Source organism: Choloepus didactylus, chromosome 2 (assembly GCF_015220235.1).
Source record: "Choloepus didactylus isolate mChoDid1 chromosome 2, mChoDid1.pri, whole genome shotgun sequence".
Classification (NCBI taxonomy): domain Eukaryota; kingdom Metazoa; phylum Chordata; class Mammalia; order Pilosa; family Megalonychidae; genus Choloepus; species Choloepus didactylus.
Genome location: NC_051308.1, coordinates 210,744,101 through 210,764,873, shown reverse-complemented (window position 1 = coordinate 210,764,873; position 20,773 = coordinate 210,744,101). Strand labels below are relative to the sequence as shown.

The window sequence follows — 20,773 nt, the reverse complement described above, 5'->3', positions numbered from 1 at the left end:
TCTTTTTTTGTTGGAACATCATCTCAAATAATGGGAAGAAAAGCTGTGAACCAAAAGCTAAAGAGAACTAACTGAATTTAACCCCTGAACGCGGGAAACTTTGATTTTATTAATAATAAAAGCTGCTGTGCTAAGCATTTGAGATACATTATCTTACTTAATTCTGACAACTAACCTGTGATGCAGATTCATTTTATGAGTATGGCAACTGAGGCTCAGAGAGGCTGTCACTGGCCTAGACTTTTTACACAAAGTAGTAAATAGAACTGGGATTTGAACCCACAGTTGCCTGATTCCAGCTTCTGTGTTGAACCACAATACTGTGCTATTTGGCAGAGAGAAGAGAAGCCATCTCTCTCTCCCTTAGAATGGTAGTAGCTGTACCAGCAGCAACCAGTAGTGATAGCAATTGGAGCCACACTAGCAGAGAGCAACACAGGTGCAGCTCAGGTAGGGAGGTCAAGAAGACCCAAGGCTCCATGGTACCTATTGCCAGGACTTGATAGGTTCTGAACCCAACAAAGGAAACTGGAGTGACCTCTGGTGGCCTAAGGAAAGATATCATCTCCAAACCATGTTGAAAGCTAAGGGAGCTGAATGAAATATGCTAGGGAGCTTCTTGTATCCTGTCTTGTCTTAGTGGGTACAATTGTGAGTGATAAGGGGGGAGGCAAACAGTTGCTACGAGATCATTTGATTATTTCATCACATCATACCATTTAGTGTTTTTGCTTTAAAGTCCTCTGATATCATTGCCTCTCCTACTTTCCCTTTATTTTCATTGTCCTGATCTCCCTGGCCCACCTTTTTATTTTCAACTTTTTTCTATCACTTATATACAGTACCTAACTGGGTTTGTTTTTAACTCAATCTGACAGTCTGTGTCTTTCAACAGGATAATTCAGTTTATTTATATTTAATGACAATCGATAACGCTCACTTTAGTTCTGCTAAGTTATATTTATTATTTTACCTTGCTGATTGGTCTTTATCCTTTTCCTTGATTTACCATTTGTTCTCTCTTGCTCTTGTTAATTTTTGAGTTCTCTACTTTTCCACTTTATTCATGATTTGCTTTCCTTTCCCTTTGCTCATTATTGCACAGTTTTCTGCAGTTATATATATATATATATATATTTTTTTTTTTAATGTCTGATCTTATTTATTTGTTACTTTTAGAAAATCTTATTTTTGACTGGACTCAGACTTGGAGGTAGAAGCTCTCAGTGAGGACAGCCTACGTCTCTTGGCAATCTGTTCCTGGCGTTTTTCTTTGGCCTCCTTCATTCTCTTGGCCAAAAGTTTAGCATATTCTGCGGCCTCTTTCTTATTTTTCTTAGTACGCTGTTTCTTCAATGCAATACGCCGACGTTTATGCTGCAGAACACGTGGAGTAACAAGACGCTGAATCTTGGGTGCTTTGGTCCTGGGTTTCTTACCTTCTTTGTTCAGGGGCTTTCTCACAACATACTGGCGGACATCATCTTCTTTAGAGAGATTGAAAAGTTTGCGGATTCTGCTAGCTCTTTTGGGCCCCAGGCGACGAGGCACAGTTGTATCAGTCAGTCCAGGAATATCCTTCTCTCCTTTTTTTACAATAACCAGGTTGAGAACACTCAAATTGGCATCCACAATGCAACCCCGAACAGATTTGCGCTTTCTTTCTCCAGTTCTCCTTGGTCTATAACAGGAATGCCCCTTACTCAGTAGGAGGCGGACACGGCCATGGGTCAAGACACCCTGTTTCATGGGGAAACCTTGTTTGTCATTTCCACCACTGATTCGGACAACGTAACCCTTCCACTCTTCACCCAGAGCGTCAGCAGCAACTTCTGTGGCCATTCGCTTCTCATAAAATGTACGAAGTTTGCGTTCATCGTCCACTTCAATGAGCTTCTGGCAGCCAGTGGCTGGGAAGGAGATGTTCAGCTTCATGCTGAGACAGCCGACTGCCTTCGAGGCGCCACGAAAAAGAGCAGTTTTCTGCAGTTATATATTAAAAAGTACCAACTACCTGCCTAACAGAGATGCTTTGTTCCTCTACTTCTTCTCCCAATAAGAAAAGATCTTTTAAAATACTTTTATTTTCCCATTCTCCTCTTACCTCTTCATACCTTCCACTCTTATCCACTCTTATGAAAGCTTTGGATGGATTTTACCATTCTCTCTCTCTTCACTCCCACCCCAATTCCTAGGTTTTGCTTAATTTGGTATTCTTTGTTCCAGACTATTACTGGATTTTCCTTTACAGTATGTTCCTTCTCTTGCAATAATCAATTTTTTAGCCTTTATATTATACATTTCCAGATACTCTATCAATATCCAATAGCTATCCACCAGTTATTGATAGACTACATGGAAATGTATATATAGATTTATATATATTACTAATGCTGTTTTCTCTTTGCTTCAATTTTCTCTATCTTGAGGTCCTTTCTCAAGCTTTTTCTTTAGAAAGGATACAAGACTGATATATTCTCTGGCATCCTGCTTTCTTTCTTTCATCCTAACAGGTGAATAGTATCTTGGCTGGTAAAAGAGTCCTCAGCTGTAATCCTTTTCTCTTAGTCATCTGTAGAAGCTACTTCACTGTCTCCTAATGCCTGGGTTTGCAGACAAGGAGTTCAATGTCATTCTGATTATTTTTCCTTTGTATAAGTTATTATTTAGGAATGCCAGCTTATAAAATGTACTGTTTATTCTAAAAGTTCAGAAATTTTTACCAGAGAATGTCCAGGTGAGTATTTTTTTCTCATCAATAACACTTGAAACTTAGAAAGCTCTTTCAGTCTTCAGACTTGGGTCTTTGTCAGTTAATGGATATTTTCTTCTATCATTTAATTACTGTTTTACCTCTATGACTTTTTTCCAGAATTTCTATTATTTTGATGTTAGATCTCCATACCTAGCTTCTACATCTCTCATCTTTCCCCTAATGATTTGTTTCTCTTTGAATTCTTGTTCTCTGATTGGATATTGTTCTTCTTGATACTCTCTGTCACTAATTTTACATCTCATCAGTGACTATCAGCTCCATCTATATAGGTTCTGAGCTTGTTGACTCAAAAATAAAAATTTTTCTGGTCTCAGGAAGTAATTTGGGGGATTTCATTAGATACTCATAAGTACACTTATCATTGTTTTTGTTCAAGACATTGTCTGTCTTCTCTAGTAGTTCTAAGGGGCTAATTTTGATCTTTCTGTTGGATGTTCCTCTCTCTGGCTGTTATAAAAGTATAAAGTATAATATTATAAAGTGTAATATTACTTTTCTTTTCTGCCCTTTAGGGTACCAAAGTTGTCGTGGTCCTGGGAGTAGTGAAAAGCGTTATGATTTTTATCTTATTTCTAGTTTTCTAGGCTATTGTAAACCTTCTTCATGATTTTATGGAAAAGAGATGGGGTAAAATAACTAACTTTTGGTATGCTCAGACTTTATACCAATTCTCAGTCATTTAAGAATTACTTCTGTTATTTTTCAAAGATGAATGCAAAAATACATGACCTGTTTGGATCTTTAAAGAATTTGGAGACATTGGAAAGGTCCCAAGAGAAAAGCAACAGAAAAGAGACAAAGAACGGGATTGATGTATTATGTTCATATTCTCTGACTTAAATATTGAGACACGTTGACCTAGCATTTGGCCAGATCAGAAGTATCTGAAACTGGCACTGTTTTGGAAAATTCCAGAGATACGTTGAAGATAGATTCCAGGAGGTATGGCCATTATTTAATATATAGTTATAGAAGGGCTCTAATCTTTTTTGGATCATAGATGGGCTCTAATCTTTTTTGGATCATAGACCTCTTTTGATGATTTGTTGAAAGTGTTGGACCTGTTCCCTAATAAAATTCAAGCACATACAGTTTAGGAAAGCAGAACCCTTCTGTTATTTATTCGTCTTTCCAGAATACCAAGACTTCTTTACAGCTGGCACTGCTGTAAAGAATTCCTATAGCCCTGAGAAGAACCTGAGCTGCCACTTCAGGCAGGGAGAGAGGCACATCATAGCTCCACTCTTAACACACAGACACCATTCTGGGATGGTTTAAGCCAGCGGTGTTTTAAACTTTTCTGGGTAACAGACCCCTTTGAGAGCCCTGAAGAAGGTATGGGTGACCTAATCCCAAAAATACATCTACAAACTCAAGCATAATTTTACACAATTTCGTGGGGTTCATGGACGTCTTAAAACCATCCTCAGAAGATCTCGGGTTTCTTTCCAAGTAAAGACTTCCGGGGACTCAGGGAATTGCACCTGATGACCTTTTAGAATCACCCTCTTTCATCGTGGGGACAAGAAACGGCCGTGAAGGATGTTGCAAGACCAGGGGACACCCACCCTCGCAGTATGTCACCAGGCCCTTCCAGGTCCTCCCCCCCCCCCCAAGCCCGTGCCGCGCAGGTGCGGAAACCTAAGGGCCACCCGGGTGCGACGGCTCGGGAGAGGAGGATGGGACCCTGCGAGGGGCGGAGGCGGGGGTGGGGGCCTTCCGGACGTTGCTTTGGTGACCACGCTCTCCGCCCAGACCGTTCCATTTCCTCAGTAGGGGGCATCGCGGGCCGGACCGTTGCCGACGGACCTTCCAGAATGGCCTTCTTCCGGCTTGCTCCCCTCTGCCGGGAGGTGGCAAGGGCCCGTGACGTCATAGGAGGCGGGGCCAGCGCCGCTGCCGGGTGCTGGAGGCGCCATTGGAGCCGGCTTGGCTTGCGGGCCCCGCTGAGGAGCTGGAGGTCAGGCCGCATTTACCGCCGCGTCCGCGCCTGGTCCCTGGCCCCTCAGCGGTATGGCGTGCGGGGCGACGTTGAAGCGGCCCATGGAGTTCGAGGCGGCGCTGCTGAGTCCCGGCTCCCCGAAGCGGCGGCGCTGTGCCCCTCTGCCCGGCCCGGCTCCCGGCCTTAGGCCCCCGGAGGCCGAGCCGCCGCCGCCGCTTCAGACACAGATCCCACCGCCGGCTCTGCAACAGCCTGCCTCGCCCGGTAGCGAGCGACGCCTTCCAACTCCGGGTAACCTATGCTGCGGGTTTGGCAGAAAGCCAGGTCCAGGCTTTTTTGGGGGGGAGGGGGGTGTTGTTTATGGACTCTAGGCCAATCCACCCATGGACCCCTTCTTTGCACTGAGAAAAGGGAACTGGGGTGCCGCTGGGCCTGGTAGCTTCCGGGGGTGGCAGACATCCGGGAGGGGTAGTGGGGCCGTAGTGTCGGTTTTCGGTTTTCCTGGAGCTGGAGCGTCTAGAAGGGTGGGCCCCAAAAGAAAGATGGGAATATCCCTGGCCGCCCAGGGCCCTGCCGGTCCCCTAAGGCCCCCCTGTTTCCGCTCCCCGGGCCTGCACTGAGCCGCCCTGCAGATCCAGTGAGCCATGGAAAATTGGATTCTACTCACGATCCAGTCCTTGGTGTGTGTGGGGGGCGGGGAGTGGATTACAGGGAAGGGGCATTAGTGTGTGCTCTTCAGCCTGTACTGTAGCTTCTAGGGAACCTTGATTTCCAGAAGTCTTAAGGGACTAGAAGCCGCCGCAGGAGTCAAGGAATCTGCTCCCAACCGGACCATTTCTAAGGGACTGGCCATGTTCTTTTATTGTATGGCTATTGTCTCGTACCATATATGGCTTGAAATCAGTAGGTCTTTAGCTAGAATTTGAGAATCCATTGTACAGAAGTTTTGAAAGAAGGAATTTATTGATAAAAGAGCGACGCTCCCTCGATAAGGGCATTCCATAGTGGCCGGTGAGGGGAAAGAGCTGATGGGATAATGAAGCAAAGAAACCTAACTATAGTGCAGGAATAGAGAGGAAAGTGCATTAGCATTTAGTAAATTTTAAAGGGGTCCCAGAAATGAGGGTCAAAAAAATGGACAAGTCATTTCTTTGTCTGTGTTTCTTTTTATCCATTCCCCAAGTGTAAGCAAAACCTTGGGATCACCTTAAAATCATTCTTTTCAGCTATCAGTGCCTTCAGGCTTTATTTCCTCCTCCTAGATGTAATGCTGATTTCAGGCCCTCATCCTCTCGCATCAGGATTCCTGAGTTGCCGGCTAAGCTGGTCTCCCAGACTTTTATATTCTTGCTCATGGTCACCTCTTTATTTTGGTATTCAAAGGCTTTATCAATTCTAACCCTATCTTACATAGTCAGGCTTAATTATTTTTTCCAAACTATACTTCTGCTCTTTCCCCCCAGACACACCTTGCCATGTCGGTATCTTTGCCTTTCATTATGATGTTTTTATTTCAAAACTCCCATCCCATTACCTGACACCCTACCCCATAAGGATCTCTGATTTACTTTAAATTTCCTGTGCCCTTAATGTTACATAGCCTTATGTTCGTTATGTACAGAATGAGATAATGTTTGCAAAAGTTCTTTTTAAAGAGCCTTTCAAAAGTAGGGGGCATAGGTATCCTCCTACAATAAGGTTTAGAGTTATAGAGCTTACGGGTGTTTTTTTTCTGTGGGTTCTCCTCCAAATACTCAAGGATAGTCACACAGTCTTTCTGGATTTCTCTTTTGCAAAATGGGATTAATACTTGCTCTACCTGTCTATAGTTGTAGTTGAAATAACTGCAAGAAGTATTTTGAAAAATATAAAGTGAAGGGTTTTATCCAAATGTCTTATTTCTTCCAATAATATCCTCTAGGCTGTTTTGTAGTTTACACTACAACAAATGCTTAATAAATTATTATTGAATGGATTTGGAGGCCTGAATGTGGCAGAGTGATATTTTTGCATAGATCCATTCAAGCTAGTTTCTTGGTCATTTTGTGTTAAAATATATTATTTAAAGTAAAATTTTCTTCATTGATTGGTTGATTATATTCCTTAATGCTTACTGGAATATCGTTCTATGAAAGAAATTTAAAGTGTTAATGATTCATTATTTGATGCTTTGGCATAAGTGAAAGGTGCCTTCTGGATTAAAAAGGAATGATAGAAGAAGGGAATGTTAATTGCTGTATAACTAAGAAGCCAACTAAAGTTAAAGTGAATGTAAAAATCAGTGATTTCATAACATCCCAGTTGTTATCCCAAGTGTTGTGAAGTTCTCTCAGACTGTTTTTACGTAACTGTAGGAAAAAAAAGCTGTGTGTAACGAATAGCACTTTTTGTGGAAAAAACCTATAAAGTTAAACCTTTTATTACTTAAATTTTTATTAAGTGCTAGGTGGATGCCAGGCATGGAATGAGGTTGCTGACCTCAGGCAGTTGTTTGTTAAACTTGAAGTGAGTCTAAATGTAAAGCGATCATGACTTGAGGGTTGAGGAATAACTTCTGGATTGAAGTAGCATTATAGCTGGGGGGCGGGCAGGCATATAGACCCATTTCAGGCAAAGAGAGACTGCTTGAGCAGAGGCTAGAAACCCCCAAATTAAGAGATGCAGCTGAGTTCTAGTGGGAGATGGAATTGGAAAAATAATTTGGAATCAGGTCTTGAAAGGCATTTAACATCATGTTCAGGAGTTTGAATTTATTTGTAGCAGCTTGGAGTCATTGAAGAGTTTTGAGGGTGAGCTTAGCCTGAAGTAACCTGGAAGCACAACCTCAGGATTAAAAAATTATCCACTGCTAAATTAAAAATAAGTTTGCATTTTTCTTTTTAAAAATTGCTGTTTCCTATTTTATGTGGCTTCTCAAGAGGAAAACCACTACTTCTTCCTTGTTTTTCTCCTGTGGATACCATGCTTAGATTGTTTTACTTGCTAGTTCTACCAGCCTCAACGTTGTATCTTTCCATTTGTTGGCTTTACCATATAGGAGGCAGTTAGAGGTTTATCAAAGACCTTCTGTTCTCATGAGCATTGTCCTCGTACTTGTTTTAAATCTTTATAGTTCCTTCCATTTTTATATTGAATCTGGAGAATAATGTATTTTAAAGATGAAGTTTAAAGACTTCATAAATTCAAGGATCTAAAATATTGACTTCATATTCTTAAATGAAAGCTTTGCTAAATCCTACATTGTTCCTTAAGCTGAAAGTTGCGGATTTTAGATGTATAGAGAGCTACTTTGAGTTCATGTCAGTTCCTGGGCTTTACCATCACCGCTTATAACATTATCTTTGATTTTGATCCTCACAATTTTATCAGGTAGGCATTTAACATTTATATTGGAGAACATGGATAAAGATCCTGAATGACTTCCCAAGGTTACACATTCACACAGTGTAAGTGGCAAAAGTGGCATTATTAGCACCCCCCCAATAAAAAAATAGAACTATAGTGAAGTGTACACTAGAATAATGTGATATAATTTTCTGGCTTTTATTTTTATAAGGAGGCCTTATCTGGAAAGTGAATACATATTATACGCAAAAATGAAAAATTTGAAAACCACATCTTTCTTAATTCTGTGTTGTCTCTGGAGTGTACTTTAAGACGGTTAGTGATTTGTGTGTCCTAGACTCCCTTTAATAATATAGCATTTTTTTTTTAATTACCTTGACTCGGAATAATAATTTGAATCCTACCAAATACTGCTTTTTAGAGGATCAGAAAATTCTTTTCTAATCCTTGACTATCAATTCAGTAAATCTCTGGTCAGTGTTCAGGCTGTGAATGTAATGGTTTCTACTGTCTTCTTCCCCAAAGATCATACGAGTCCCAGAGGGGATGAGAGCTTCATTGTCAGAAGGCCTGTGGGCAGTACAAGACTCACCCCCTAATACCCCAGTTTGTGAAATTATAAAACTTAATGGAGATCGAAAGTAGCTCTGTATTAGAAAGGGTGGTTTCTTTTGCTGTAAGTTGTATTAATTAATCAATCAACAAACAGCAGATCAGGTCTTCACTGCCACCGGAAAACAAGTAAAGGAACCATCTAGGTGGCTTATACCAACATAGCTGCTAGTTTATGCAGTTCTGAGATAGAGGCAATGAGATAACACTGTCTTTGTGGCTATAGGAGGAGTGCTTTATATAGTATAAACATTTTTCTTGTTAACATGAATAACATGGGGGAGAGGGATTGAGACCTGCATGCTAGAGGGAGTATCAAAAATCTAGTGAAGAGACCACCTTTGTCTCCTCTCACTTCTGGAGAAAAGTTGAAGAAATGACACAATAAAGTGAATGCATGATTGCTCACATTTGTTTCTTTTTTATTAGAGCAAATTTTTCAGAACATAAAACAAGAATATAGCCGTTACCAGAGGTGGAGACATTTAGAAGTTGTTCTTAATCAGAGTGAAGCTTGCACTTCGGAAAGTCATCCTCACCCCTCAGCACTCACAGCACCTAGTTCTCCAGGTAGGCATGCTTTGGTGTACAAAATTCATTTAAGAGTTTTAAATGATATTTATAATGATGGTTTCCTAATCCAGAATTGATCTTGCTAAACTAATAAATCAGTAAAGTATATGCATTATATTACTACTTGTAAATATGTTTAAAAACAGAGTCATGAAATTGGAAAAGACCTTAGATTGATTTGGTTGGGCATCCATCCACCCAATGCAAGAGTACCTTCTACAGCTACACTAATATTGCAGCCTGTGGCCACATACAACTATTTAAATTTACATTAATTAAAACTAAATAAAATTAAAAATTTAATTCCTCAGTTGCAGTGGCCAATTTCAGGTGCTTAGTTACCACCTTTGGCTTTCGTATTGGACAGCACATTGAGCATTTCCATCATTGCAGGATGTTCTGTTAGATAGTGCTTCTCTGTAATATCACTGACAGGTGGTCAGAGAGATGTGCAAACAAATAGGATTTCAGGGTTGGAAGGCATCTATATGGTCACATAGTTCAGTCACCTGTCTGACCTGAAATATTCCTGTCAAACACTGTCAAATACCTGTTACTTTGTAACAGCTCTGAGGGTTACTTTGATTAGAAATTGTCTCCTTAGAACCCAAAGGTCCTGTCTGGAAAAACACCCTTTGTAATTTGCTCTCGCACGTACACGATTGATAGATTTTTCAATATTTACCATTAGCAAGTTTCTTCTTAATCTTCTCTTGGAATTTTAGTAATATAATTTTGGAAGTAATAGAATATGTTGTGGGTAGGGAAACAGTTACAAACAGTGACTGGCTAGGTGTCCTGATCAGGTTTTATTTACAGAGAAAATAATTTACTCTGGTTAATTTAAGCAGAAAATTATTTGTTTCAGGGAGTTAAAGACTTAGTCTTATAGACTAAGAGGGCTGAAGAAACAGATTCGAGGCTGAGCTTTGCAAAACACACCAGAACTGTGCCATGGGGGAGCTGCAGCTTTTAATCATGATCCAGGAAGCCATGTGTGGAATCCATTGCTCCAGTTGCCAGCTCTAGAACCAGGCTGCCGCTCCTTTAGCTACAGTACTGCAATAGATGCCTGGTGCATGTTTATCTTCCCACTTATTTCAGTTTTGAATTCAGGTCTTTCATGAATGAATCCGGTTGGCAGAAACTAATCACATCTGAAATATTACTTATAAAAGAATCCAAGAAATGTAGTTCTGAATTTCCCAGCCTCCACTGGGAAAGGGACAGAAAGAGAGCTAGGAGGTTAGAATGGTGTTTGGGCAAGGCAAGCCACAGTGTCCACCATGTAAGTTCTGATTTTAATGTTAGAATTCCCTGTTTCCTAGCATCCAAAGGATATTTTGGTTTCTAACTTTCCTATTTTATGAACACTTCACACTTTCAACCTATATTCAAAAGGGATCACAGATGAGTTGTGTAGGACTTAATTGTCTCCTTTATTCATACTCTAAAAAGAAATTATTTATGAATGTGCTTGAATTTATTAAGAACTTGGTTTGATGATCTTAAAGGTTAATAATTTTGCCAGCAGCTTTTTTATATTGGTTTTCTGAGCCTCAAGCTCTTTATTCCTTATTAGAATCACCTGTGGAGCTTGAAATAAAAGATGCCCAAGCTGCACCCCAGAACTAAATCAAAATGTGTATCTTTTTTTTCCCCTTAATTCTACAGATAATTATGATGCACTTCTTCTGTTAAACCCAGGTCTAGATGATCTTCAAAGATCTGTGTAGCTCTCATATGCTGTGAATCTGCTTTTTCTAATCCCAGACTAGAGGCTTTATATCAAACTTTTTGTTCCTGCCCTTTACCAAATGAGTGTTGAGTATGCACTCAGATTGTTGGGGAATCAGAACTACTTTTTGTAAGGAGGTCAGCTAGCACACCTGGATACACACCGCCTTCCTCCTACCTCTCAATTTACCTTTGACCTGGCTTTATAAAACAAATGGCAAAAGTTGAGAAAATTTTGTGAAAATATTCCACATAGTGAAAAATATCATTTTTCTGAATAATTTTGTATCCTGAGGATTGTTTGCACAAAGTTGTTAATTCTAAACTTTAGAATTAGAATGTATTATGTGAATTGGATTTATCTTTTGGCTAGGTTCCTCCTGGATGAAGAAGGACCAGCCCACCTTTACCCTCCGTCAAGTTGGAATAATATGTGAGCGTCTCTTAAAAGACTATGAAGATAAAATTCGGGAGGAGTATGAGCAAATCCTCAATACCAAACTAGCAGGTAGGCCAAGACAGTGGCTATGCCATTGTTGATAAGGTTTGGTAGAGCCTCATGCAAGACGGCTTAATAACTTGGGGGTATTGAAGGTACTCTCTTTGGTGATTGTAAACATTTCATTTATAATTATATGAAAGGGATTTTCATTTGTATTTCCGAAGTAAGATAAACGCAAGCTTTTCTTGCAAGAATTTTCTACATGAGTAGAGGTATTCAGTGGGTGATTTGGTCCAGCTGTTGGGTAAACAGGTGATTGGGATGGTGCTAACCTCCCAACAGGTGGTTAGGAGGCGTAGCATATAGTCAACATAGTCACATTTCCTGGTGGGAGCCACTTTGTGGTTGTGGGAGGTCAGGCATCCTATGATTGGGGAGGTAAAATAAAGCAAAGGAAGCCCAGCTCATGGTAAACAAAGGGAGTTATTAGTAATGGCAAAAGTAGAGCCTTATATGAAAGGAAATGATGTGAATCAGGAATAGAAAAGTAGAACCTGTTTAGTGAAAGAGAACCATGTTGCTACCAGAGTTTTAGGCAGCCACTTATGATAGTATTGTTTCTTAATCTGGTGACCCATACAACATGGTTCCTCAGAAAGTTAATGGGTTAAACAAAGTTAAGCAGATTTCTTTACAGTAGAACTTCTTTGATCCTTTAATATACTAATATTGTATATTATAAGAAGCTCTAGTATATCATCCTCCTCTCCCATCCCCACCTCAAAATTGTTCAGACTAGCTGGCTTTGATCATGTATGTCAGGCTACCCTTCTCCCTTTCTACTGAGGAGAGGTACTTCGTCTGTGAAACTTTCTACAATTAGATAATATAGAATATTTTCTTAAATTTCTGGCCCTTCTACCACTTCCACTCATGTTTTTTTCTCTCATTGTCTGTGTTGAAATTTATAGCAAAGAAAGAATGCAGAAAAGAGCTTCAAAGCTCCCTGTCCCGCCTGGGTATTTGCTCCCCTGTAGTAGTGAGCATATCTGTCTGTCTTGGTGTAGGCCATTACAAAAGGATGGAATTAAGACAGCGGAGAGGTTATTAGGAGAATTTTGTACTATAGGTAATCAGTGACCAAATCTAGGAATCAGGGAATTTGCTTTGAGATCTAAGAGGAAGGAAGAGAGCTCAGTCTGAACTTTATAAGGAGGGACTGAGGGGGCGGAAAATTCAAACTGGGAAACTGACACTAGGTTCTTGAAAAATCTGAAGATAGTGCATACTGTCTTTCCCCTTACAGAACAATATGAATCTTTTGTGAAATTCACACATGATCAGATTATGCGACGATATGGGACAAGGCCAACAAGCTGTAAGTATTGTCAAGTTTTTCTTTGAATTTCCCAAGTTCTAAGAGCAAGATTTTGACACAGAATATCTTGCCTCCTCTTGCAGAAGGCCCCTCTGAAGTAAAATAATTAACATTTAAAGAATATTTATGTGCCCAGTACTGTGCTAAACCCTATAGGTCCTCACTGAACCTTATTTAATCCTCACAGTAACCTTATGAAGTAGAAACTTTTATTAGTCCTATTTTACAGGTAAGGATAGCACTTAAAGAAGTTAAATAATTTGCCTGAGTTTATAGAGCTAGTGGTTCAGCCAGGATTGAAACTTAGGTAGTCTGATTCCAGAGCCTATTTATTGCCTGCCTTTTCCCCAGAAAGGTAGTTCCAGTTGTTAGTTTATGAAAGTTGATTCCTTGAGCTAGTTTTTCAAATGCATGGTCAGGATTTTCTTTATTTTAAATATTTTGCAACTATCACTTAACTCAGAGCATAAATTATAAATAGCTATGTATCTAAACTGTGAGCCTGAATCAAGTTTCTTAAATTCTTGGCGTTTAGTACCTTTAAATGGTGACTCATATCCTCCATGCTTTTATTCCATTTACCATTAGTTAATACTAAAAAAAGACATTACCTTTTTTTTTGTATTCTTATCCTCTTTCTTTTTTTCCTAATTCTTTGTAGACGTGTCCTGAAGGTTTCTTGCATATCTGAGTACCAGGTTTGACCTCAAGAGATGGCTGCTGCACACTTTTTGCAACTGGTTTGATATCACATTTCAGCTCCAACTTTGCATCCTGAGAACACTTAATTGTTTCTGCAGGTCCATTTTATACAACTTGAAAGATGTTGAAACTTTCTGGTTGCCACAAGCATATCTTTCTTTCCTGCTCATCCAATAAACAGCTGTGCCCTACTGTGATAGATTTTCCAAACAAAAAACCTGGAGCAGCAGTTTAGTAAAATATGCCTTCAGTGGCACTCAACAAATGGAGTTTCCCCAAGCACAGTTCTGTAAGAAGTGTGTGTGTGAGAGTGTGTGTATATGTGTGTATGTGCATTTTAAGTTATTATTTGTATTGTGCAAATTTTTTGATCTTGGGGATTCTGGCTGTGAATTTGATGCACGACAATTATGGTTAAAAACATTTGCTTGGTCTACAGAAGATCATTAATGTTTTGTGACCATATAAGTTGTAACAGTGGATTATTTTATGTGTAGGTATTATTGTTAAATACAAGGACTGTTTCCAGGCACAGAATATGAATCATAAATTAGGATGGACATTAGATATGATTATGACATAGCGAAGGTCTGCAGTCTAGGTCTGCAGATGCATGGTGAGGAATTAGAACAAATTGGAGGATAGGCCATTCGACACATGGACTCCGCCTAGCCGTGTTACAAAAATACTTTGACTCCAAGCCTTAAAATACCCACATGGAGTCTGTGCTCACCTCATTCACACAATCAGAGAGCTCCCTGGACACTAAACCTCTCCAGGGAAAAGATCTCTCCTAGAGCAGGAACATCAGGGTTTGTTCCATAGCATAGCATAGGTGAGCATGGGGCTGGGCCAGCCCCAGTGGCACTGCCACTTGGGCAGAATTGGGATCCTTTAGTTGGGTTTCCCCAAATTCTTTTAAGAGGCGTCCATGTTCAACTGCTTGAGTTTTGTTTTGGTAACCTCCTGCCTGAGGTTGCTTATGGGCTGTTCTTCACTTGGTTTCCAAGGCTGAGGAACAGAAAGTAGCCTCTGTTTTGAGGAGGTGGAAGTTGAGTATACATTTATTTTTTACTGTGACTTGTTCAGGACCACATTTTACAAAATGCCTTGTTTCATTATTGTTTCTGGAAAGGAAAGTTCCATTAAAATTGTTTTAGTTTAATATAGAATAGTTTTTTTTAATTAGGGCTTATTTTGAAAAATTCTGAATTTAATTCAAATGTATGCCAATACCTTCCAAAGTAAGGTAATATTCACAGACAGTTGTTCAGATCAGATGGCTTAGAGAAATTTCTGGAATATTCACATTCAAAGATTCCTTATTAATGAATGTCTTTGACATAAACCTAACCAAAAACTGCAACATTATTCTTTGTAAATTTTCATTATATAGTGTTAACAAGCTTAGTTGCAAACAAATAAAATACTTAAGCTATTTGTTTACCTTGCCTTCTTACTACTGTGATAATGTTTATTCATTCAAGTAATTTATGTGAGGCTGCTATAACTTTCTCCAGTTCATCATTACGTTGAAGATTTATAGACTTTAAAGCCCAGCATTGATCTTTTAATTATTAAAGAATGAATTTATTTCGTATTTGAAGGCCGATCTGTTTTCATCTCTTCTTTTTCCAGGGTAGCCACTTGTTCCTGGAACCAGGAGCATAGCCATGGGTATAATGAGAGTGACCCTGCAGAGGGATAATCAGATTAAGACAAGGGAAGGGCAGCTGTGAGGACCATCAAAAGTCCTAAAGGCTCTATCAGGAGCAGGGAATGCTGCCTCACTGAGATCATTTTGTTGCTACAGAATCATTGTGATATGTTCACTCATTGCAAGTGTCAGCCCCATTCCTTCTGAAGGAAAAATGACATCCTCTTACTCTACCCTCTCACTGCACCCAGTGTTGTTGGGCTGTTGTATATGGTTCCCCTCAGTGGCCACAGGGTAAGACCACACCACCATTACTGGCAGTTGGGATCTCCTCTAAAGGGACTATATGTGTTTGTCTAGTGTTAAAGCCAGAGAAAAGACAGCTCCTAGGACAGAAAATGAGGACCTAGAAGGTAAACCTTAGACTGGAGAAAGAAGGAATTTTTTTTTAGGCCTTGATTTCTATGGCTTGAACTTACAGGTACTCCTATTAAGGAAGTATCTGTCCCCTAGGTATAGGTCAAGTCCTAGGGAAGAATTCATCCTACAAATACCTTGCAAAAATGTGCCAGAACCTGTGTTCTCAGAATGATCATATCTGGTGAGCTAGTTTAAAAGTTTTTCTCAGTTTTAGTATCCTTTGTTATCATCTTGTAGTAAAATTTAAGCTTACAGGAAGGAAAGGAAGAGGTGTCCATGCCTGGGACAGTGGAGTAAAGGGGACATAAAAGCTCTCAAGGCAGTGATAATTGGTGAGAACAACCCTCCACCCCCCAAGAGAAGAACATCAGGGAATGCAAGAATTAGGGCCAAATTTCCATACTTGGTATATCTTCTTTGGCCACCATGGAGGTTTGGTTGTCTAGTGTAGTGGTTAAAGGAATGGTTTTTGGATATCCATAGTGCTGGAATTTAGTCTCTCACCTGCCACTAATTCTGCTATGTTTACTGAACTTTCTGAGCTATAGTTTTCTTATCTGTAAAATGGGGGTTAATAGTATGTGTATCATTGAATTTTGTTTTAAAATGTGAAGATTAAATGAAATAATCTTTGTAAAGAAACTATTTAGCATAGTTTGGGGCATAGAATAGGCACTTAAAAATGTTACAGCAGGAAACAAAATTGCAGCAGGTTTCCATATGATGGTCTTCATCAGATCTGAAGACCAAAACCTTCCTGTCTACAACAGTGATTTCCAGATGAGTAGCCCCTTGTTAACATCAAATCTCACATTCTCGTTAGAATTGGTACTTTTAAATGTTTGACTAAGAAAATAATAAAAGATGCATGACAAATGAATGCAGTAATGCCTTTCAGTAAAATCTGTGTTTTGTTATTCACTATAGCAGGGGTCAGCAAACTGGGGGCCTGCTATCTAAATAAAGTTTTATTGGCACTCTGCCATGCCTGTTCATTTGCAGTGTTGTCTCTGGCTCCATTCTCGCTGCTAGGTGTGACAGACTGTATTGGCCACAGAGCTGAAAATGCTTTCACTCTGGGCTTTTACAGAAAGTTTGCTGATCCTGTGCACTATAGCATTGATAGACATTTGAAAAGGGGGTACTTAAACAATACAGACTTACTTCATTTAGAATCCTTGGTGCGTCATGGAATTGGTGGGCCACTTGCCCTAATTTGTGATTCCCAGGAGAGTTATATCTCAGTTTTAGGTAGGTCACTAGTCTACCGGAAAATACCCTTACAAATGAAAACTGACATTGCTAAAGTGAGTATCTTACAGGAAAAGTTAATGTACAGCTTTTTAGAGCAATGGTTCTCAAGGATGAAGAGGGAGCATACTATTTGGGGAAGAAAAGATTCAGACTGATCATTTATTTCCAGCATATTTAATTTTGAAATTTTAGGTTCAATAGTGGACATGACAATTTTATGTTCATCAAAAGAGCATGAGTTTAAAGATAGTTGTAAAATACCTGCCCTGGAGATTTTTTCACTGAAAACTGCATCAGAGTGTCCTGTCATCTTCTAGAGCTACAGTTAGACCTTGTATAAGGTTGGACACTTCCAGGAAGAAGGCAGCAGGTTTAGCTGGGGAAAAATCTCCAGCTACACACCCAAATCATACTTTCATATAAATAGTTAGCACTTCATTATAGGGAGGGCACAATATTTTAATGATTTCAATATCTGAAATCTTCATGGGTCTCATTCTGTTGTTTTTTACAGATTGTTACTTATAGTATCTCCTTATGTGCCTTGGTATCTGTGTGCTGGACAATATTTGAAAATTATTTATAGGAATAAACTGACCAGGATGATAGTACCTACCCCTAGAAAGGATTTGTTTTTCTTTGCTTAAGATTGCTACCAGTCCAAAACCATGTTAATTCAGACTGAAGGCTGGAGATTCCCTGGATAATCCAGATCATGCACAACCAGGTGGCAAGGCCATGTGAGGACTGGTTGACTTTTATTTCACCCTAATCTGGAAGGTGTAATCCTTTGGCAGACAATGTAAAGTACCTGCAGTGTAGATTAATTCAGTAATTCATTACCTAGTTAACCTTTTGATATTTTAAAAAAAATTCTTACATTCCATCTGCTTTTTAGTTAACTTAGCAGTAGGTTGATCTAAATTAGGCAATTCTTCATATCTAGAAATGGAAGTTCTACGTGCTTTGTCTCACTGGAGCTTTAGTTGGTGAAGGCTATTAACCTGGCTTGGTACCCAACATTTTTTCATGCTAATGGATGACAGATATGGAAAGACTTTATACTGGCCTTGAATGTTTCTCATACATTCAGCAAGCGTTACTGGTGTCTTCTGTGTTCTTTTCTTGTGGAGGACGGATAATTCAGGTTTTTAAAGCCTGGCAAATTCTGTAAGTAACCCCTTGTCTGTCTTAAATATCCTCAGTGCCCAGTAGACTTAACTTAATCAGTTGACTGACCCCAAGAGGCTCAGTCTAGCAAGGAAAATAAGCCAGCAATGTAAAAGTTGTGTATGGTACAGATAGTAGAATACGTTAGGTATCAAAAAACAAAAAGGCTCAGGTAGGCAAAGGCAGGAATTGGAACTTGGAGTGAGCAAAGGCTAAGTAGTGGGAAATCAAAGTGATATGGAGGGAGAACATTGTTTTTTTAGCCAAAGTAGAAAGTTCAAGTAGATCCTGGGAAGCGATCTTGGAGCTAGGTAGAAGCCAGATAATGGAGGGCTATGACTACTATAAGTTTGGCCCTTATTCGTTGGGAATCTGAAGAGTTTGGGGAAAACTAATTCAGGAGTGGGTACAGGACAGGAGGGTAAAAACAAAACTAGGGACAGGTTGACAGTTAAGGCGCTGCTCATTGTCCAGTCAGATAATGAAATGCCTGTACACTGGGAAAGTCAAGTGGACAAGATTGTGGCTTGGCCTGGGTAATAGGCCCTTGAATTCTTCTGGTTTCATCTTCCCTGTCCCCACAGCCACACCTTCAAAGATACTTTTTCTTTTGGCTTGGCTTGTCTTTACTCCCTCATTTAGCTAAACCAGCCCAATTCCATGGTTTTTGTTTGTTGTTTTTTGGCACAGACTCCCTTAAATCTACCTATTAATGGCACTGGTTAGTTCTTGCATAGACTATTGAAAAAATTTTCCTCTGGGGCTCTATACCCAGCAGAGACTTTAGCCCATCATTTTCATGATGCTTCTGTTGTTCCTCTGCTTGGAGTTAACTCCCTTGTTACTTTGCAAATGCCTACTTAAATCACAATTGTCTTTCTGCTCCCCTATTCAGGACAGAGTTAGTTATTCATTAGATAAATGTTTATAAAAGATCTGTTCTAGACACTGGTAATACATCACTGAACTGGACAAGGTTCCTGCTCTTATGGTGCTTACATTCTTGTGAGGCAAGACAGGCAAACTAGTTAAATAACTTAAATCAGAGATTTATAAGTCTGTAAAGAAAATTAAATGATGATGGAGAGTAACTAGGTACCTAAATAGGACTGTTAAGGAAGACCTTTTCAGAGAAGGCATACTACTTAAAACAGTGCTTCATTTTAGCACTTAAAATGAGCTGTAGCAGAGTGGAAAATATGTCCTTAAAAAAGTTGTATAATGTTGCATGGTGGTGTCTACATCACTCTTCCACTATACTGTGCTCTTGAATGGTAGCATCTTGATCTATTGTTTCTCTTCCTGGCTCTTAAATGATGAGCAAGTTAATTAATTGTGTAGCTACTCTTCCCCTTTCCCAGTCTTCATTGTACTGTCTGAAGTTTGTTCCATTCATTCCCAGATCAAACCACTTTTAGCCTTCTGCAGGCTGGCTGCTTCTCTGCAGCTAAGTTAAGAGATGCAGTTCTTAACATAGAGAAGCTTACAGGCTAGTGGACAAAATTGTGATAAAATTCCTTGATTTGGTATGTTCTGTATGTCTGGGCATAGAGAGAGCAGGGTGTTTCCTGGGGAAGGCTATTCAGCTACCCTGGCAGGTTGCCTCCAGCTAGCTTATTTACCCTGATCTGTGTTCAGGAATGCTGACTAATAAAATTATATTGATCTATAAAAGCAGACTCCTGTGTGTTAATTTATGATGAAAAATATGTCAGGTGCAGTAAACTTCATCTTTGGCCTTATCATTATGTTTTCTTTCTGTAATCATACCACTGGGGAAGCCTAATTCAAGTCCTGAGACAGCTTCACATGTCAGGAGGGTAGTTAGTTTTAGGGATAGAATGTTCACCATTAAGTTACCCCTACCAAAGAAACCAGATACTGGCATGAACCTGGCACAGCCTTCCTCCTCACCTTACCTTTGCTTCAGTGATTTTTCTGGTTCTGTTTCAGCTGTTCCAGTTGATATTTCCTCTACCCCCAAATGACACTATTTAGTGTAGATGGTCACTCTGGTTTCCATTACATTCCAGGCCTGGGGCCCACTTTCTTTAGTTATCTGCTTTGTTGTGTCTGTCTTACAGCTCAAGCAAAGTTTGAGGCAGGAGAGAGGGTCCAAGCTCAAAGTCTTTCCCAAATGTGGTAGAATCCACATGCTACCCAAGGAAATTATTCAAATACAGGCCTAAAATTCCCAACGTGCTAAATTACAAACCTTCTATTCGTAGAAGAGTAGTGTTAAAGCTTTTTCTTGGGTGATGACTGAAAGGTGTGTAAACATGAAGGAATACTACAGATCAAGGGCGTAAGTCCCGTAAATAGAGAGTTAGGGGGGACTTCAAACGGCCTTAGTTACTCCTGTGATCATCCAGACTTAGCCTGTGCTCACGCAGCAGCTAAGGGGCGTTTCCAAACGGGCGGGAACTGGGAGCCCATAGGGATTTGAGCCTGTCCTCTTCTTCGCTTTGAAGATGGAAGGAGGCTATGTTTGGGAAGATGAGATAGCAGCGTCCCACTGGGTCTCCGAGCCTCGATTTCCTGAATATGAAATGGAAGAAGGCGACCGTTCCGGCTTGCCTCGCTGAGCATAAAGTCTTTTGACTTCGTTGTAAAACTACACTTCTACAAAGCAAAGTTTGAGCTAGGCAAAAACACAACAACAACAACAAAAAAAAAACATGGAGGCGCCGGTGCTCACCATAACAGCGCAGGCTCAGTTTAGGCTTCGAGTTTTAGGGAGTTGTAGTTTTCTAAGCTTTCGGCTG

General features: G+C 39.9%; 2 protein-coding genes and 1 long non-coding RNA gene across 3 annotated transcripts; 1 reads left to right on the top strand and 2 right to left on the bottom strand.

Moving 5' to 3' along the window:
- Positions 1 to 1,139: 1,139 nt before the first annotated feature.
- On the bottom strand, positions 1,140 to 1,972 carry LOC119519837 (40S ribosomal protein S6). Its single transcript, XM_037817564.1, has one exon. The coding sequence runs from the start codon at positions 1,933 to 1,935 to the stop codon at positions 1,186 to 1,188; it is 750 nt and encodes a 249-aa protein (XP_037673492.1). The 5' UTR covers positions 1,936 to 1,972; the 3' UTR covers positions 1,140 to 1,185.
- Positions 1,973 to 4,671: 2,699 nt separating this feature from the next.
- On the top strand, positions 4,672 to 19,662 carry AKIRIN1 (akirin 1). The gene is made up of 5 exons (XM_037827652.1): positions 4,672 to 5,009; positions 9,105 to 9,245; positions 11,359 to 11,493; positions 12,734 to 12,805; positions 13,467 to 19,662. Exons 1-5 carry the CDS (start codon positions 4,790 to 4,792, stop codon positions 13,475 to 13,477), a joined length of 579 nt encoding a protein of 192 aa, XP_037683580.1. The 5' UTR covers positions 4,672 to 4,789; the 3' UTR covers positions 13,478 to 19,662.
- On the bottom strand, positions 14,700 to 20,659 carry LOC119527530. Its single transcript, XR_005215426.1, has 2 exons — positions 19,928 to 20,659; positions 14,700 to 15,201 (listed from the first exon to the last, which is right to left on the bottom strand). It is a non-coding gene; the product is annotated as an uncharacterized LOC119527530 (long non-coding RNA).
- Positions 20,660 to 20,773: the final 114 nt, after the last annotated feature.